The sequence below is a fragment of the Centruroides vittatus genome, unplaced genomic scaffold (assembly GCF_030686945.1).
Source record: "Centruroides vittatus isolate TY-2023 unplaced genomic scaffold, ASM3068694v2 contig_3068, whole genome shotgun sequence".
Taxonomy (NCBI): domain Eukaryota; kingdom Metazoa; phylum Arthropoda; class Arachnida; order Scorpiones; family Buthidae; genus Centruroides; species Centruroides vittatus.
The window spans coordinates 98,085-119,529 of NW_027121971.1; the positions used below are offsets into that span (position 1 = coordinate 98,085).

Sequence of the window (21,445 nt, forward strand, 5' to 3'; positions counted from 1 at the left end):
GCTTTCTAAAGCACGATCTCAAAGTAAATATATGTTGAAGAAATAAATTGTTTCATATGAAAGTCCTGAATTTTTATTCAAAATCTCCGAGTTTTACTAGCATGTCCCCCAAAGAGATTTTCTCCAGTTGGCAACCCTACCCTGCATGCACTAGAAGAAGGCCTTTTATTCATACTTATTGTAAATTGGCAAGGTTCACAATGGGGCGGAGAGTGTTAGGGACGGGGCCCGATATACTCGGGACAGAGTAATCGCTGGACGGCCGAAAGGTTGAGCGGTTAAGGTGGAAGACTATCGCTATGTAAAACTCTGTATCGGAATCCGGACTGGACGAAAAATCCGAAGAATTTTTCGAGAGTGGTCCGTCCGAATATGTCGAGCTCTGTCCTTCACCATCCGGCCGCGTCATTGAGCCTGGGCCTAACACATAATGGGCTTGCTATAATATGCTCTCTTCGTCCTCATAAGGAAGAAAGAGATAATAATTACTAATAATAAAGACCTCCTCTGAAAAGTTCATGGGCTCTTTCTACCCGTTTGTTTCCGGGTAGACTGACGCCTTAGGCAATTGCGTATCGAAGGTGCACATTCGGAAAGTAATTTTATGATTTTCTGTTTATAATTCTGCTTTTTTGTATGGATCATCTGTGATCAAAATTCTGTGTTTTGGAAATGTCTATCAAATACGTGTTAAAAAAATTAAAACATTTGAATTTGAATACTGGAGTCGTATTTTACGACTTTCTTTTTTTCTGATTTACTGAAAATTACTGAAATATCAGTAATTTTCAATTAATTACTTGAATAATTCTCACAATAATTGAATTTACGGTTCGGGTAACTTCCAACAATCTTAATTAACTGGCCGGATGACCGAGCGGTCAAGGTTAGCAGCCTGCCGCCCTGGAGGACCCGGGATCGAATCCGGACGAGCCGAAAAATCTCCAGAAATTTTTCGGGGGGTGGTTTTTCGGATATGTCGGTCCCGTTCCTCACCACTCGGCCGCCCCATTGTGGGCCTGGTCGAACCCATAATGGGTTTGCTATAAAAGGTCCTCTTAGTGCCCACAGAACGGAAAGAGTTACAAAAAAAAATTAATTAATTTTTTTTTTGTAACAATTAATTTTCTTTATTAACTGCAACAATTAATTTTCATTATTTGGACTTTCAATAAAGCTTTAGAAATATTTTAAGAAGAGAAAAAATGAAAATTATAGAAAAAATTTTAATATTTCTATTTCTTCTATCAACGTTCAATACGTTTTTTATAATTATTAAAATAAATTGTAGTCAATTATCAGGATTTAAAGGTAAAACTTTGAATTTCGAAATATCCGAATAAAGAACTCCTATTATTGTTCTTAAGATTATCAAACAATTAAAATAATTGTTTTCTAAATTTTTTTTAGAATTTAATGAAACGTTATTTGATGATAATTACTGTAAATTCCAAAACGATCTTTGGAATGTACACAAAAATTCAGAAATCAAACTATCCGAAGCGAAGACAGAAATAAAAGTTAAAAAAATGGATTTGTCTTTTCTTCAGAATAAAACGATAGAAAATGTTTTGGAATATCTGGGTAATATTTGGAGAACAGTGCAATATAAAGTAGGCTGGAGAAAACCAGGGGTTGAATTAACCACTAAGGAAAAATTCATTAAAAAATTTTGCAAAGAAGTGAGATCCACATTTGATTTCGTCAAAGAATATTGGAAATAATTGTTCTACAATAGACAATTTGGTTTATATTTCTTCAAAATTGCTAATTAAAATCATCATTAAATGTCCTTTTGTTTGAATTATTTCACTTTGGTCGGCTCGAATATAAGTGTACTTAATCCCGTATCACGTTGACATCGTTTAGTGAAAACGTCCGTTATACGAAACGATTTTTCCATAGAAATACATGTTAAAACATCTAATTCGTTCCGCAGCATAAAATAACCGTATTGTATCATAAAAATGAACATAGGGTGCGTTCTTTTATTCCTCCGCGTAACGCAGCGCGAGCGGCATCTGTTTAAAAATTCTTGCTGAACGTGTTCCTAAATTCCGGTGGGAGTGCGCGCCTTCGAACGGCAAAAACGGCCGCTTGTAGCAGTAGTTTACGGTGGAAAGCAACATGGCGTCCTCCATGGCTCAGATAGTTTCGTTTCGGGTCCATTATGTGGTTTTATGAATGAGAATTTAGAAATTGTGAAAGCGCGAGTTAGCGCACGCCGTGATGTAAGTGTCTTTACGAATTTTTTTCGAGGCTATTTTGAATGCTCTTTCAACAAATAATCTATTTTATGGTTAAATTTTACAATTGGGACCCTTCTTTTGCCTTTTAAAGCTCATATTTTAGAATTATAGATTACTCCATCACGATACTATCGATAGTGCGGGCGCTGCCATCTTTCTTTCTTTCACCGTCGTTCCTAAATGCCTACAAACAGCAGCGCACTCCCGTAGTAGCGGAGACGCGGAACGACCGCTATTAAAGAACAAACCTTTATAGTAATCGTGGCACTACTACAGATTACCGCCATCTGTCGGAAAGGATATTTATTACAAATTAAAAACTTTTTCTAAAATTAGATCAACGTGGCGTGACTACAGTGGCTAGATATATAAGCGAGGTTTGAGGCCGAAGTTTTTCAACGCGAAAACGTTTACGTCGGACGTTCGGCGCCGCTTTCCTGTAAGCCTAGAAGTTTGGCAATGGCGTTTGGAAAGTCAGTGAAATCATGCTCGACATTCCAAAGGCCATTGCACATACACTTCTAGGATGTGTGTGTGGGGGCGGAGGGAAACACAATTTTTTTCACTCTTTTTGATGCTTAGAATATTGTAGCCGAGTCGAAAAATCCCCAGGAATTTTTCGGGGGGGGGGTGATCCGACCGGATGTGTCTGCCCTCGTCCCTCACCACCCGGCTGCTCCATTGTGGGCATGGCCGAACCCATAATGGGCTTGCAAAAAAGAGGCCCTCTTAGTGCCCGCAGGGCGGAAAGAGTTTAAAAAAGAAAGAATATTCTAGCTCGTTGCCTTTACACAACATAAAATGGGACGACACCTTGACTAAAAAGAAAATGGCGGACGTGTATTCAATTTTCTTTAAACATAACGTCGCTACAACAACTCTATGTAGTATATTCCTCGTAGCTCGTTGTATGCAACTATCTAAATTCCATAAATTTTTAATTTCCGTATATTTATTGTAGTAGTGTCACAGCGTGGCGACACTTCTCCCACAGTAGTTAGTCTCTTGGACTGGCAGCACTGTTTCTCGCTGCATTTGAATTGTAACAGTCGTGCGTTTTAGACACGAATAAAACCTTTTGTTAAGGTAACGTCTTTGTCTCTTTATACTACAATTTATTCGTGTCTATAACTACTTAGATGGATAGCTTACTTAAACCTGAACGTTTTAATGTCGATCCGAACATTAGTGGTTCCTCTCAACAGTGGTCCCATTGGTACAGAACATTCGAGAACTTCGTATCATCAACGGAAATGGACGATGTGAGGAAGTTCAGTCTTCTTGTTAATTTCGTTGGTCCCTTAGTCTACACTTATATATCAGAGTGCTCTGGATTTCAGGATGCCATTAAGACTCTAACTGCCTTATATGAGAAGCCTATAAATGTAATTTTCGCTCGTCATTGCCTAATTAATCGTCGCCAACAACCCGGTGAGTCCATTGACCAGTACTATCAGAATCTTAGGACATTAAGTAAGGACTGCAACTTTACCTCTGTTTCGGCGGAAGAGTATAAAAGTGAATATGTACGTGACGCTTTTATTGCAGGATTGTTATCGCCTCAAATACGACAGCACCTTTTAGAAAGCCATACTTTAAAACTCGTAGATGCCTTATCGCAAGCCCGTGCTTTAGAATCCGCCTGTGTTCAGTCTGAAAGTTTTGTCTCTAATACTAGTACAGTAAGCGCTATCCATATCTCCAATGAAAAGGAGTTGGTGGAAGAGAATTTAAATAATACCGAAGTTAATGCCTTACCCTCACACGTGTTGGCCGCTACTGAGCGTAGGTGTCCTTATTGTGGCTACATGAAGCACCTTCGCAACAGATGCCCTGCCAGAAACGAAGATTGCAACAGATGCGGAAAAAGGGGACACTTTTCTAGAGTCTGTAAAAGCAAAGGGGGTAAGCCAACTGCGGCTGCTGTAATGTTGGCAACTGTTGCCCATAGCCCTTTGTCTAGAGCTACGGTTAATATACAGTTAAACAACATCTTAGCTCGGGCCCTGGTGGATACTGGCAGTTCCGAAAGTTTCATAGATTATAATTTTGCATTGTGTCATCGCCTCCAAATTATTCCACATTCCGCTCAAGTTTCTATGGCTATAACTGCTTTAAGTTCGACTGTGAGGGGTCGATGCATAGTTTCTATTAACTTAAAGGGCCATACTTATCCGAACGTTTCGCTGTCGGCTTTATCTGGTCTATGTGCTGATGTAATTTTAGGGCATGATTTCCTGGCTTTGCATACTGATGTGTCCTTCAAATTTGGTGGCTCTCATACATCATTGTTGATCTGTTCTGCAGTGCTCGCAAACGTACCACCGGCCCATCTCTTCAAACATTTGTCTAAAGACACAAGGCCTATCGCTACTAAATCTAGGCGGTTCTCTAAACCAGATCAGGATTTCATTGACGCAGAAATTAAGAGGTTGACGGCTGAGGGTATAATTGAGGAAAGCAATTCACCATGGAGGGCTCAGGTGGTGATTGTACCTGGTCCAAAGAAAACGTTAGTTATAGACTACTCTCGCACTATTAATAAGTATACTGAGTTGGATGCATTCTCTCTCCCTAGAATTGATGACTTGATTCAAAAAATAGCCTCTTATAAAGTTTTCAGTACGATAGATTTACGTAGAGCCTACCATCAAATTCCCATTCCGAAAGAAGATAGACATTATACGGCATTTGAAGCTTGTAACAAATTAAGGTGATTAGTTTTGGTCTCACAAATGGTGTTGCTGGATTTCAACGTTCTATTTCTCAGTTGATTACTAAAGAAGGTTTAGTCGACACATTTGCTTATTTGGACGATGTTACTGTCTGCGGAAGAACTCAGGAAGAACATGATCGTAATCTTACACGTTTTATAGACATGGCTCTTAAGTATAACTCAACAAAGCGAAATGTTCATTCTCTTCTAGATCTATTTGTATACTAGGTTACCTAATTGAAGGGGGAGCTATACGTCCAGATCCCGAGCGTCTAAAGCCCTTGCTAGAATTACCTCTACCTACAGATATTACATCTCTCCGCCGAACAGTAGGAATGCTGGCCCACTATGCCCCGTGGATAAAGGGATTTAGTGAGAAAATTCAACCTATAGCCCTGAGGCTGCCATGATCTTTTCAGATTTGAAAGCTGAAATATCTCGTTCTATCTTGACTCCTGTTACTGACAATGTGCCCTTTGTTGTCGAAACAGATGCTTCTGATTTCGCTATTGGCGCTACGTTGTCTCAGGAAGGTAAACCTGTGGCTTTCTTCTCACGATCCTTGAATGGTAGTGAGAGAAAACACTCTAGCATAGAGAAGGAAGCATACGCTATAGTTGAGGCATTAAAGAAGTGGAGACATTTCTTAATTGGACGCCATTTTACATTAATTACTGACCAACGTTCGGTAGTTTTCATGTTTCATTCTAAATCTAATAGTAAAATTAAAAATGATAAGATTCTAAGGTGGAGATTGGAACTGTCGTGTTACAAGTTTGATATTATTTACCGTCCTGGTAGTCGAAATACCGTTGCTGATGCTCTATCAAGAATTTGCTGTGCTCTTCCTGATTTGAAGAGACTCTCTGTTCTCCACAACTCTCTCTGCCACCCAGGAGTAACTCGTTTTTATCATTGGGTGCGTAGTAGGAACTTACCATTTTCTTTGGAGGAAATAAAGAAATTAACTGCTTCATGTCCTATCTGTGCCGAATTAAAACCAAAATTTCTTGCTCCTTCAAACCACTTTATTAAAGCCACGTCCCCCTTTGAACGTTTAGACATCGACTTTAAAGGTCCTCTTCCTTCCAAGTCGAGGAACCGTTACCTTCTGACAATAATAGATGAATATTCAAGATTTCCATTTGCGTTCCCCTGTCCAGACGTCAGCAGTAGTACTGTTATTAAGTGCCTTCATCAGCTGTTTTCAATCTTTGGAGCCCCATCATATATACATTCAGATAGAGGAGCTGCATTCTTATCTCGTGAACTTCGTTCCTTCCTCACCTCTATTGATGTTGCTTCTAGTTTCTCCACACCTTATAATCCCCAGGGTAATGGTCTCGTCGAGCGTTACAATGGTATTATTTGGATGACAATTTCCTTACCTCTTCGCTCGACTAATCGAAGTATTGATCAGTGGGAAGATGTACTAGGCGATGCATTACATGCTGTTCGATCTCTCCTATGCACTGCTACAAATTCTACGCCGCATGAAAGATTTTTCAGACACCCCCGGAAGACAGGAACGGGTATTGGCCTTCCCACTTGGTTGCTATCACCGGGACCTGTCCTACTACGTTCACATAACCGCACCAATAAATATGCCCCTCTAGTAGAGGAAGTTCAGTTATTGGAGGTTAGTCCTAAGTACGCTCACATTCAGTACCCAGATGGGCAAAGGTTCACCTCTCAGGCAAAGGTTCACCTCTAGGCACATAGCGCCTAGAGGTGAACCTTTGCCTGAATCCTCGAAAGATGACACGGTATTTCCTAATATTTCAGCTCAGATTCCTGATCAAGCTAGCTCTGATGTTCAGGCAACGCCCCTTCCACCTTGCGAGAGCGATTCGTATCCTTCCCAAGTCGAAGAAAAAGATATTTTCTCAACCCCAACAGAAGTAATAGGGTCGCCTCGTCCTGCAAGGCAGCGCCGTCAGCCCGGTTATTTGAAGGACTATATTATGTAATGTAAGTGGGGGAGAATGTAGTAGTGTCACAGTGTGGCAACACTTCTCCCACAGTAGATAGTCTCTTGGACTGGCAGCACTGTTTCTTGCTGCATTTGAATTGTAACAGTCGTGCGTTTTAGACACGAATAAAACCTTTTGTTAAGGTAACGTCTTTGTCTCTTTATACTACATTTATTATTTATATTTTATAAATTTATCTAATAATTTAAATAAAATAATAAAATTAATTTATTACCCGACGTGAAAAAAACGTAAAAATGACGTAGTTCTAATTTACTCACGTGACCAATTCCGAATTTGTGATAACGAAAAGAAACGGAACTATAAGGCTAAAATAATCTACAAAATAATTTAAGTAATAGTTTCGACATCGTAGCTTTTTATAAATTAATAAAATATCTAAAAATACAAATAATTAACAATTTTTAAACCTATTTTTTATTTTACACGATTTTGTTATTTCGATTTCACGTTGTAGAAATACCGAGCAAACACGTGTATCTGCTATGTACTGTATTGTACGTTTTGATGTCCATTTCATTTAAATATTAGTAGTTTTTTTACTAAAAAGTAACGATAATGTCTGTGTTTATCGAAGAAAAAACTAATTGGAAATTAATAAATTTTAATCCTGAGGAATTTGAAGGCTTAAATGGAATCGAAGAACTTACTGATTATGAAATAGTTAGGGATACAGGGAAGAGAAATGTTAAAAAACAAGGAAAAAAGGTAATACTTCGAGGGATTTCTTTATTTTAATCTCGTATTTGGACATAAAATAGTCTAAGACATTTAGTTTATATATATAAAATGTCTAAAGTGTGGCCATAAACACCTTAGCACGTGATTATGTCTTTGATTTCCTATTTAAAGACTACATAAGAATCTCAGATTGATTGACATTGATCCCTAGGGGTCAATAAGTCATTTCGGGGCTCGATTTAAAACGATTCATTTAAAATCAAGTACCAGAAACTATTAATGCAATGAGTTTTGTATATGACACTTCAGGATGATGTAAATTCGCACACTGTAAGTAGATCTTTCCTACAAAAATGGTGTGTTGATTAACACTGGCTCACCAGATTTGTGTATTATTATTATTATTAATAGCATTAGCAAACACAGAAGATGGGAGTCAATCGGGCATATTGGGAGGTACTTATGGTGCCGGCCCACCATTGGCCAAGTGGTTCCATTCCCTGAACACTGGGAGTTCAGTCGTGGGTTTGCGCCTCGCCAGGACGGGCTGGCCACGTGGGGTTTTCTTAATGTCTGTAACGCCTGAATAGGGGCCAGTTACTCTTAAAAAGACCTCCTGGAAGGCATTCTCCCTAGACAGATTGCTCGAGCGTTGCATTGCCATAACTTAACTAAACAAACAAACTTATGGTGCTGCAGCATCCCACATGATATCAAAGCAGTCAGTTTTGTTACTTTAAAATATAAACAAATGTAACATGTATTATATGGCTTCAGTTAGGTAACTGAAGTAATTCTAAGGTAATTGAATAACATTCTGTGAAAAATGATAAGCAAATGCTTTAGACCCCACTGAATCTGTCTTGAGCAGTACCCATATTCTCAAAATCCTGGATATGCCACTGGGGTCAAGGAATCCTCGAAGGGATTGACAGTCAAACAAGTTTGGGGACCACCAATTCAGATTATGGGTTGGACATGGATTCGTTATGACTTTGATCAATAGATTTGGTTTGAGTGGAAAAAAAAATATTCAGAATTCAGTGAAAATATAAAATTTATGCTAGGAATGGGGAGGGCATACAATTAACATCATAATATGTTAATATTATGGCCATACATGCTAAATATTGGTGACTTTGGTAAAAAGTGATCTAAATATTGGACACTTTGTATAATAAATAAGAAAGTTTTACTAATATTAGTTGTTGTTAATGCGCAGAAAAAGAAAATGAAAGAAAAAACACAAAGTGATGAAATACGAAATGAAACGTTTGACGTAAGTAACAGCAAAGCTACTCAAAAACAGAAGACAAAGAAACGCAAGATTGAAAGTAACAGCCTGCCTTTGAAAGCAAAGAAACGTAAAAAACCGAACACAAATACCCGTGAAACTGGAAAAAATGAACAAAGTGTAGACACTGACGAAGCAGATATGTCTGCCTGGAAGGACTGTTTTGTACCCGAACCTGTCTTGAAGGCACTTTCGGAATTAGGATTTACTTATCCTACCCCTATTCAAGCTTTAACTCTTCCTTCAGCCATCAGAGACAAACTGGACATTTTAGGAGCCGCCGAAACTGTAAGTACTATCAATTAATAATTTTTTTTTAACTAATTTTGTTATGTGAAATTAATTTTTACTTCTTATAGGGAAGTGGAAAAACTTTAGCCTTTGGTATTCCGTTAATTCATTTTATCCTGAAAGATAAAATGACGGTAAGTAATGTTCATGTTATTACAATAAAAAATATAATTTTTACTTAATTGTGAATAAATTTACTTTATAAATTTAGCAAATTATTAACTGTTAAACTTTGTTATTAACTTTGACTGTTAAAGTGGAATGTAAGATGTGTTTTTATATACCACAAGCTCACTAAATATTGTCGGTTTGACTACTTTTTACATTACGTAAACAATATTATTTTGTGAAGAAATACTTTATCTGTTAATAGACAACACTAGCAACAATTTCCATGAGCAAGGAATTGAACAGATTTGATAATTTGTTTCTGTTAAGATAATAAAACTGAAGATGAGGACACGAAGACATAACAGTTGTTTTGGTTAAACAAAGGCTACAACGTTCTGTTTTATTGCAATTGTCGATGATGAATTATTCTGTTAAAGCATTCCTAGTATCAACAATTTTATTCCACTAAGTACTGCTTGTAGCTGGACTTAGTAATACTCTAACAGAAAATTCAGTATGATCAAACTTGATGTTCTGCTATTGGTCAAGAACAAACAAAAGGATCAATAGCAGCTAAATTCTGATATATGTACATTGTGGAATAAATAGTACATTCATTTTTATCATGTGTAAACACGTATCCGATCGGACTCCAATGGATTTATAACTGCTAAATACACTATGAACTGGAACAGAATGTTCAACAATCATTAACATACCCCAGTGGAAATGCAATGTCTAATAGAAGTAGACTGTAAACCATCCTTAAGGTAGAAGTTATTTTTGATTGGTTATAGATAAGATAAATCATTCACTATTCCTCACCATTTGGCCATTCCAAATTTGATATATTATATGGTTACAGCATCAGGTTTTACTAAGAATCTCCAAAATACAAATATAGTATATTAGTATTTTTCCATGGAATTATACTCTAGTTTTATTTTTAACAAATTTATGAAGTAGACAATAATATTATTATGCAATAATAAGTATTAAAAAAATTTGCATTTTATCAGAAATGTTCGGCAACTTAGTATCAGTCTGTGTTCAAAATTTAAATTTTGTAATTGATGTAAACATTAATTGTTACAAATTCGTTATAAAACTATTAAAAAAACTTCTTAAAATGCTAAATTATTTATTGTTTTTCAGGAAGAATCTGATATCAAACCTCTTCGAGCACTTATCCTCACTCCGACTAGGGAACTAGCGATTCAAGTAAGGAATCACTTGCGAGCAGCTGCAAAGTACACAGATATAAAGGTACTGAATTGAGAAAGTTTTATTTTTAATAAACTAAATCCTTACAACCGCGGCAATCAACTAAAATAAAAATGAAAGGAAGCCAAGTGATCGTTAAGTTGCACTACATTGTGTATGAGAAACAATAGAAACACCAGACCTTCCCGGCCAATCCGCACCCTTCTTTGGATACTTTTCCATGTTACATGAGAAATATGTGTTGTAAATAAATACACATTTTACTGTCTGTGTTCAATGTGCAAATTAGCATTTTATGCTCTCTGTTCACATTACTCATGCACACAGGGTGTCCTTTCATACTAAATCAGTCATACTCTTTTGCATTGTAATTAACTATCTGCTTTGTCACTTACATGGGTGAGTAAGGACTTTATTGTACACCCTGTATGAATGCTTATATAAATAATTTTAAATTTTAATCCATGTACTATTTTACAGTTTGCTGTATTGAATGTAATCTTCATGAATTATTTACAATAATGTTATTTTATGTATTAGGTTGAAACTGTAGTAGGAGGAATGAGTCAACAGAAACAAGAACGTTTATTAAAGAAGTGTCCAGATATTGTGGTTGCTACACCAGGAAGACTGTGGGAATTAATTGAAGAGGTAGTTTAATTTTCTTATGGTTAAATATTTTAAAGAAATTCTTCACCGATATTCTTTTTACATTAAATGTCTTAAACGTATTTCGAATCTTTATGCTCATTATTAAGTTATATGTATTATTAATCAGTAAAATCAGTTTGTAGTTGCTTTCAAAATTAAAAAAGAAATAAAGAATAGAATTTACATGAAGTTTGAAACATTTACATATTTTAAATCTGTTCTTTGTTTGTATTTTGAATTTTTTTTTTTAATTATATAAGGCTTTATTTTTTAATGTAAGGTGGATTCACACCAGGATTGTCCAGTCTGGTTCATTGATTGCCACTGGCATTGATTGCACCTTAGCAATGGAACGGTGACAAAGGACAGGATGGACAAGACAGTTGACAGTTAGCTAGTCGAGTTTCTTGATGGTACAACAGCTATCTTGAAAGAAACCAGCCTATTGTTGAAGATGCATATAAGAACATCACAACCAATGAGAGATGTTCTTTTATATTTACTTAATTAGGCATGTGTAATCATGTAGGAACTATAATGTTTTGCATGGAACTAAAGAAAAAACAAAGAATATATGTGACAGTGTATTTCATTGATCAAGATTTATGTCATTTGAGGACTGAACTGTTTAATGTGCATGCATATGCATTTTCCACTCCATCCTTTGAGTCGCACTCGGATGTTTTTATTGACGTGACGGTTCAGTCGGTCTAGTAAGAATCCACCTTAAGATGGCACGGGTATTTCAGTGCTTTACTGAAGGATTTGATTTCAATTCAGATGAGAATTTTTAATGGATTGTCTGTCCCGTTTCTCGATTCCAGCCGGCGGATTTGACTCTGCAATATACCTGTATAATATTAAGTGGTTTATAATTGATTATCACATTGATGAATATCACTATCATGCTTATGGTTGTACAGCCATGCTTAATTGCAGTAATACTACGTTTGCACACAATCCATGACTCTCTTCAATCTCGATTTACCTACAATCTGGATTGTGACTGTTGCCAGTCAAACATTGTGCTGTTTGCACAGGCAGTTCGCTTGAGAAGAACCTGGATATTACACGCGATGATAAAACTGACATAACTACACGGTAAGTCATGAACACCGACAAACAAAATGGAAGTTTTTGGTTAGAAATAAATACAGTACATTTTTCTGCCATATATCTAATAATAGACAGATGTCATCGTCTCTCCAAATACAGTATTTTTTTTATTTCTCTGTCGATAGCCCGACACGTGTTCCGCAGCCATCTTGTATTTTCTCGTGCGCATAGGATTGCGGGATCTCTCTTATGACTGGATCTAGTTTTAAGAACTCTCTTGAGTCGATTGCGATTGAACCTTGTTTCAGTCGAGATTGAAACGGTCGAGGGAGGTCGCACCAAGGCATAGTCGCTGACCTTGGTCACAATCTAGATTGAAATGCTAGGTGCGAATGGGATATAAGGTTATTTATTCTGTATGACCCTATTACGAATCGAGTCTCTCCGTAACAGACTAAATCGAAGCTGTACGGCCATAATCTGATGATACATTCCTAATTACTGAATCAATCAATAGATTATTTAAGGTAATTATTTTATATAAGATCTTCTAATAAATGGAAATTTTATATAGTAATTCCATTACTCAAATATTTAGAATTTTTGAAATTCTTTTAATAAGAATACTTCCAAAAATTAGAATGTAAAATCTAATAAATTTTTAGACTCTAATTTTTAAATTTTTTTAATAATAATAATAATTTTTTTTAAGGGAAATCCACATTTAAGTCAAGCTCCGGATATACATTATCTGGTGATAGATGAAGCAGATAGAATGGTAGAAAAGGGACATTTTGCGGAACTTCAACAACTGTTAGAGCTGATAAATAAGTAAGTTGATAATTACTGTAATTTAATAAATGTGCCTATAGAAAATATTGCAACATATTTTACAAATTATTTTTAAAATTAAGTTTAACCACAGTAAGTCCTTGATTTACGTAATCTGTTTGCACCAAAGGTTTCTGTGCTCTGGTTTGTTTGGGATATTAATGAGGTTGAGGCCGAAGTTTTCGACGCGAAAATGTGTACGTCAGACGTTCGGCGCCGCTTTCCTGTAAGCCTAGAAGTTTGACAATGGCATTTGGAATGTCAAGTATGATTCCACTGACTTTCCAAAGGCCATTGCCAAACTTCTAGACTTGCGGGAAAGCGGCGCCGAACATCCGACGTACACGTTTTCGCGTCGAAAACTTAGGCCTCAACTTCTCTATTGTCTACATCCTGAAACATCAAGGACGAACTCTCTAATTTATTTCTAGTTTCTACAATAATTCTGAAGATATTTTGCATTCAAAAACATTAAAACTTTAAATGAATGTTTTCACATTTCTTTAATTGCAACTATTGTAATTTTTATTAAAGAATTTAATGATTATCTATGAATTTTTTAAAAATAAATTGAGTTATATATGCAAACAATGCCATTTGACTAATGAATTTATTTTGTTATATAAATAATTTAGAGACGAATCTAAGGAAAGGCACACTTACGTATTTTCGGCAACCCTCACTCTAGTACATGATATTCCGAAACGCATTGCATTAAAGAAGAAAAAGAAATTCAAACTTACGCAAGATAAAAAGATTGGTGAGTGTAAACTTGCTTCTTTTTAAATACATTTGGCCTCAATTTTCTATTACGACTGCATGAAATGCTATAATGTTTCGATAATTATCTTTATTTTTTAATTGGGCTGCAATATTATAGACCTGTAAATTCCCACTATTGTTTGTCTGTCCTTCCTTAATCTTGAGAATGATGTTAGATGAAAGTCAAGACCAGATATGGGAAGCTTAGGAGCAGGAGGCACTGATTAACTATATACAAACGTCTGCATTAGACTGGAAGTCACGTGAATTCGATTAAAAAATTTCCTCTCGAATGGAGTTACAGAGATAACCGGCATGACTCGGTCGTTACTTTACCAGATTATTAAGGCTAAATAATTAGTCTAGAAACAAAAATCAGATGGAGGTGGCAATGCATCTGACACTAAGCAAGAGCTGCAGATTTGATTCCTGTTCCGGGCTGATTTTTCCTTCCAAAATATTCTAAATTAAATTAAATTTATTTATTTCTTTGTAATTATTAAATTTAACAGGAGTTGGTGACCCAACTGCCTGCCCCTTGCGCGAGGTACTTAGTATTTATTTAGCCATAATAGCAATAACTATAGTTTTCCGATAATTAGTTGTCATGAAAGAATGTCTACGATAGGTTTTATATATTTATATTATGTGGTTATACATTAATTAAGAATAGCTAAACAATATATGATGATAATAAATTTAATTAAGGTTATTGGAATTTAAACCAAATTAAATATTGAGTATTAGGGCTTTTTCAACCCATTTTTAGATACTCTAAAATAGAAGTTCAAAATGGAACACCAACTAAGTGAGCGTAATTAATTTCTTGTGAACTGAATGAAATGCATCTATAAGGGTCCGTTTACACGCAACAGTGACATGCCAGGACAGTGACAGCACAGCAATGAGTATTTACACACAACAGTGACGTGACCGTGCTGTCGGTGAGTGGTCATGGACTTTTCTGAGGATGAATTGGCTATGATAGCTATATGTTTGGATGAAGAAGAAAAAGAAATGCAATCAAGAAAGCATTCCAAGTGGGTACATCAAGTGGGTATGGACAAAAAATATCAATAGAATATGGAGAATATTTTTTATAAAGAGTATGAAACTCCCATTCTAGGGAGTTCCATACTCTTTATAAAAAATTGAGATGATGAATCTATATTTTTTGAATATTTTCGAATGCCCCAACATGCATTTCATATTTTATTAAACAAAACAGAGAAATACTCGTTTTGTACTCAATGTCCATGAACTTCGAATGAGATAAATCAAATAGAACAGGATGTTGATGCACGATTTCAATTAAATGTTCGTCATCCATTGGAAAACAAAATTTACCGTCAGTGAAAATATAATTTCCGTCAAATGTACTTTCACAGTATGGTCATGCCTCTGCCACTGCAAGGCACCATGACAGATGAGTCTGGACAGGGTGGTTTAAAACTAGGTCAACGATTTCCCACCGGCAAAAAATCACTGCACTGCACGGTTACGTCACTGTTATGTGTAAATAGACCCTAATTGATTACAGAATACTTGTAAGTTTTGAAGCTAGTTTATATGATAGAACTATCACTGACATTTTGCCACTTGGAACTGCAATTTGCATGGATTTGCTTTATTTCAGCAAACTCTTCATTATTAGTAGCCTTGGTTTGACAAGATACAGCTACGTCACAGCAGATTTACTCTGTTAGAATTTTTTCATCTATTGTCACATTGTCAAACCAACAAATGACGATCAAAATCACGAGGTAGGTCATGTTTTCACCAGTCTTCAGAGAAACAAATGCTCAGAATGACCCACAAGTGCATTGTGTAAACATCTCTATTGCCAATAAATCTTGGGTGTTTTAAATGATATGGCCATTGCCAATTTTTTTGATGGTAGTCATATTATGTAAAACAGCTCGTAGAAGTATCATGTATGGTTTAGCTCTCATCTATTACCATCCAACTGTCTTATTGTAGGCCTGACTAATCTCGTGATCAGTGCGTCCGCTGTAAAGCTCATAGGATAAGAAAAATTAAAAAAAAATAATAAATATGCAAGTACTGTACTTGTTTAATGATAATATATCATTTGATACACTGTTAATTTAGTAACCATTACCTAGTAATGTAATGTTGGAAAATGTCTTAAGAATGTCAAATTTATCTCTTATTTCTAGAGGACTTGGTTGGAATAATTGGTATTAAAGATAAACATAAAATTATAGATTTAAGTAGAAAACTTGGAACTGTGGAAACATTAACAGAAAGTAGAATTCACTGTAAACTGGAAGAAAAAGTAAGTTTTATTTATATCAAGACTTTAGAATTACATAATTATAGATGAATTATATTCTTTGCAATTCCTTTTGTAGGATCTTTATTTATATTATTTTCTCGCCATTTATCCTGGGCGCACATTAATATTTTGCAACAGTATCGATTGTGTCAGGAGGTTGAGAAGCATATTAAGTTTGCTGGGTTACGATCCTCTTCCGCTGCATGCTTCCATGCATCAGCGACAGAGATTAAAAAATCTCGATAGATTTGCTTCCAAGGATAACAGCCTCTTACTGGCTACGGATGTGGCTGCCAGAGGATTAGATATTGTCGGCATCGAACACGTCGTTCATTATCAAGTTCCTCGTACTGCAGAGGTTATTTTATTTCAGTTATCTGCTTGTAAAACTTTAACATTTAATTAAAAAGTAAATATTTTTAAAAGGTATACGTGCACAGAAGTGGCCGGACTGCTCGAGCCATGAAAGAGGGGCTCAGTCTAATGCTAATCGAGCCCAAAGAATCATTTTACTATCGTCAATTATGTAAAGCATTAAATAGAGGTAAGTTATCAGTAATTGCAGTTATAGAATTTATTTTTGTTTATTACATAAAAATTCATTTTACAGATCAAGATTTGCCCCTGTTTCCAGTGGATATGACACTTTTGAAACCTATCCAAGAAAGAATAGCTTTAGTGCATAGAATTGACAAGATCGAGCATACAAACCGTAAACGCGTAGCCGAAAATAGTTGGCTTCAGCATGCAGTCAAAGAAATGGATATGGAATTGGATGAAGACGAGTATCCTTTTTACAACATATTTGCTTTTACTCTTTTCTAATTTATTTAAGAATATGTACCTTAATTACACAAAGAATGACTAAACTTCAAAAGGGAGGTTCTAATAAAGAATTAACTGTTCTTAAAAAGCAGCTGGATTCTTTACTGAAAAAATCTCTTAGACTTCAAGGCTACTGTGGAAGTCACATAACTAAGAGTGGAAAACTCTCTTTAGGTCAAGGTAAGACAATGTTTCTCACATATTAATAAATAAGCAAAAATCTTTTAGGAAAGCTTTAGTATTTCTTTGTGATGTGCCTATTATCAGAAGTCAACTCTAGAGATCAAAATTAAGCTCATGAGAAGATGCAAGAGCATTTCTAACTACAGCACACTCTTTGCTTATTCAGCATACATTTCAGCATGATTGCCTATGCACTTCTATTTCCTTGAAAACGTTAGGAGAATATGATTTGTGATGTGACTGTTTACTCAGGTCCATTTCTGTATACAGTATTGCATGTCAGCACACTGTATTATTTGTTCACTTGCCCAGTGGCGTAGCGAACATAACTGGCACCTGGGGCACGACACTTTATGTTTCTGGAGGGGGGAGGCGCCAATATAGTTTGTCTTGGAGACCATTTGGGCACCCCTCTGCGAGTGGCGCCTGGTGCACGATAGACCCCCCTTGCTACGCCACTGCACTTGCCTCCAAAAAAAAGAGTCCATACTGAAGGATAACTTACATCATTCATTGCCTGTAGCAGATCCATTGGGGGGTTGCAGGAGGTTTAAAACCATTTACGATGGCAAATATAGTTTATTGGGCCTTCTGAAATACACTCGTCGTGCATGTGTTAATAAAAGGTACTTAAAAATTAACGAGTTAATCTCCTGCGGGTATTTTTGAATTCACTGCTGCCATAAAAAAGGCTAGTGCAAGGCTTTAGTCCTCCACACTCAATAATCTGGCATCCCTCTGTGCAAGAATCTAGTATGTCAGGATTTATGACGACGCTTATTATGTTCTTGCTAATTTTTCCATCTTTCTAGTTTTTAGGATGAACATAAATCAATAAATAAGCATTCTTTTTACTACTACTGCTTTGACACAAGTAGAAGTTAATGAGCACAAGTATTATGGTAAATATGTCATTTGATTCTCCTTTTGTTTATGTTCATCCTAGTGTGGGATGCTGTAAATTAATTGTGATCTTGCATCTTCTCTTATCAAGGGCGTCGCCAGAGGGGGGCAGAGGGGCAGTTGCCCCTCCCTAGATATGTGAAAAAAATTATTTAAATGCTAAGTCATTTATTGTCCGATTTATAATTCCCGCGCGATGCGACGTGAAACGCACACCTATGCGTGTTTATGTTGAATGTAAAAACGATGCCATGCATTTGTAATAAATATAAATTTTTTAAATCACAAAGTGAGCATTTAAAGAGAAATTTTATTATTCATGGTTGGAAACGTACTCGCCGTGGTTGGTATATTCTCGATGCCAAAAAGGTGGCTTTTGTAAATATTGCACGTTGTTTCCGCCAAATCCGAGTTCCGTTAAAGGTGTATTAGGGTCATTTATCGTAAAACCATTTCGTAAGTTTAATGATGCTCACGATCAATGCAAAAAGCACATGAAAACACACTTTCATAAGGAGGCACTGGAAGCTGCTAGATCATTTTTAGGAAATTTGCCTGTCGATGTGCAACTCAATAAATACTCTCAGAGCCGTATTGAGGAAAATCGAAGAATTATAACGTCGATCGTTTCTTGTATTACATTTTGTGGATCCCACGACTTAGCGGTGCGAGGTAAACATTATGGTGAAGGAATTCTTGAGGACTTGTACCAGCTGCGAATTGATGCGGGAGATGTGGTTTTGAAGAAACACATCGATCATGGGAAGAAAAATGCAAGCTATCGATCGGTTGATATCCAAAATGAAATTATTAGCATTTGTGGAGATGTGCTTAAGGAAGATATTATAAAAGAAGTAAAAGAAGCAGAAGCATATAGTGTATTAGCAGACGAAACAGCTGACATTTCTGGAACAGAACAGTTATCTATTGGACTGCGTTATTTTCATGAGAAAAACAACGAAGTCCAAGAAGTGTTTGTTGGATTTGTTGAGCTAAAAGGTCTGGATGCGAAATCTATCGCACAAACCATTGATGAATTTTTGACAAAAGAAGAACTTATTCCAGTAAAATGCGTTGGATTAGGATTTGATGGTTGTTCGACAATGTCCGGAAAAGAAGGTGGTGTACAAGCAATCTTACGCAAAAAATACACTAAAGCTTTGTTCTTTCATTGTTCTTCGCACAAACTAAATCTAGTAATCAATGATCTCAATGCTCTGCCTGAAATTCGGAACACCATAGGAACCACGAAAGACATTATTTCATTTTTTCGGGAATCAATTTTGAGGAGGAAGTTAATACCTAATATTTCCACGCTCTGCGAAACAAGGTGGAGCGAGAAACATAAAACCATCAGAGTTTTTAAGGATAATTTTCATGTTATAATGGAGGCCTTAGAAACTTTATCGCGTGATGGAAACAGTGCGACTCGAAATCATGCATTCCAGCTCCGTGCCGCCGCTTCAAGAGTTTCGTTTATTCTGTGCCTTTTGTTGATAGCCAAATACTCGGTTTTGATGGAACCCGTGGTAAACGTACTCCAGTCTGTAACTTTGGACGCGATCAAGGCCTCGCAGCACATTAAGAACATTATGCAATTGCTTAAAAGACACCGCGATGATGCCGATAAAGTCACAGATGAAATTTTAAGGGATGCTTTTGTCATTGCAAAAACACTCGGACTGGAGGAGGACATGACATCAGTGCCGCGCATTTTTGGAAGTCAAAGTTATCGAAGCAACCATCCAGCAAGAAGTCCTTCAGAATACTGGAAAAGGTCTTTAATAATACCATACCTGGACTCCATTATTAATTCTCTTAAAGGACGATTTGCAAAAGAAAATACTCCATCATTCGCATTATCTAAATTACACCCGGCGCAAATGCAAACCATGTCCATGGAAAGTCTCACAAAAGCTTGCCAAACTTTCTCTCAATTTTACGATTTACCAAACATAAAATACGAAATTGAACTGTGGCAACAATTGTGGCAGGATAAACCCAATGTAACTGAGCTGGCCGTTGTGGATGTTCTAAAAGAAACGAAAACTTTCTTTCCCGAAACGAGTAAAGCGCTAAAAATTTTGATTACTCTACCGTGCACAACGTGTACTGTAGAGCGATCCTTTAGCAGCCTGAGACGGATGAAAACCTGGCTAAGAAGTACCATGGTGGAAAGTCGCCTCAATGGTCTTGCAATGATGAGTGTCCATAGAAAGATCATCAATGAGAACATAAAGGATTTTAATAATAAAGTAGTAGAAAAATTCACCAAAAACCCAAGAAGATTATGTTTTAATTAAAATAATCTTCTTAAGCTTCTTAAAATTTATGAATCGTTTTTATTTTACCTACATACAATTCATATCATCTATCAATTTATATCATCTTGCCCCCCTGGCCCATTGGCTGGCGACGCCCTTGTCTCTTATTGACTCCTGAAGATTAGTATTTTCAGAATAAATACTAGAGTTTTCTAAGATTTTTTCAAAAGCAGTGAAAATTGGATTTGCATTTGACGTGTTTCCTCGACGAGTGTACTGATTTTCCGTTTTCTGTTATTTCAGGTAAAATTACAAATTGGAAAAAATTAAAGGAAATTCAATCAGTTTAAATATTTTGTATATAGTTTTATAATAAACTTGTATAAATCTATATTTATACTTAATTGCATAATGATACTTTCATCTAGCCAAAGAGAAAACATTAAAATACTGTAAAAATCATTCAATCGATAAGATTTGTTATATGTGATTAAAGCACAATTTTACTTTCGTCCAAATAAAAAGGATCCAGCTTTTATATTATGTATGAATGAGTTGTGATTCTTTATTGGAATTATTTTCACATAGTAATCGAAGAAACTGAAAATCTTATGAGAGAAGACCAGGTTACAGTTCTAACTTAATACGCTGATATCACGTCTCCTGTTAGGAGTACATCTTACTCAGTGCCGTAACTAGGGTGGTGCCAGCGGTGCCCAGGCACAGGGCGTAGACTCTGGGGCGCAGAAATGACCTGGACCAAGTTTTGGGGCATAGTTACAGATGCTGACACCGGGCGCATAAAAGGCTAGTTATGGTGCTGATCTTACTTGTGTCACTACTTTTACTTCAGAATTACATGTATAATCAGGACATTTCTACTTTACGTTTCAGGTAGTAGATATAAATTATATATTTTCGTGTCATTACATTTCATAATATCAAGTTCACTGTAAAACAATACCCTAATACACAGCTTCATTGTATATATTGTGATAACACGTGTATTAACTTGACCGTGTGTGAGTTGAAAATAGTGCTTTAGAATTTTCACAAGCATGCTAAAGCTCTACTTCAATGTCTTTGCATTAAAAAATTAAACTTAACACGA

General features: G+C 36.2%; 2 protein-coding genes across 2 annotated transcripts; both read left to right on the plus strand.

Annotated features, from left to right (window-relative positions):
* Positions 1–3,388: 3,388 nt before the first annotated feature.
* LOC136972995 (uncharacterized) lies at positions 3,389–4,966 on the plus strand. Its single transcript, XM_067267673.1, has one exon. It carries the CDS (start codon positions 3,389–3,391, stop codon positions 4,964–4,966), a length of 1,578 nt encoding a protein of 525 aa, XP_067123774.1.
* Positions 4,967–7,493: 2,527 nt separating this feature from the next.
* LOC136972953 (ATP-dependent RNA helicase DDX24) lies at positions 7,494–20,872 on the plus strand. The gene is made up of 13 exons (XM_067267615.1): positions 7,494–7,667; positions 8,863–9,222; positions 9,294–9,359; positions 10,492–10,602; positions 11,101–11,211; positions 12,980–13,098; positions 13,734–13,858; positions 16,041–16,159; positions 16,236–16,517; positions 16,586–16,703; positions 16,770–16,944; positions 17,019–17,164; positions 20,638–20,872. Exons 1-13 carry the CDS (start codon positions 7,518–7,520, stop codon positions 20,682–20,684), a joined length of 1,929 nt encoding a protein of 642 aa, XP_067123716.1. The 5' UTR covers positions 7,494–7,517; the 3' UTR covers positions 20,685–20,872.
* Positions 20,873–21,445: the final 573 nt, after the last annotated feature.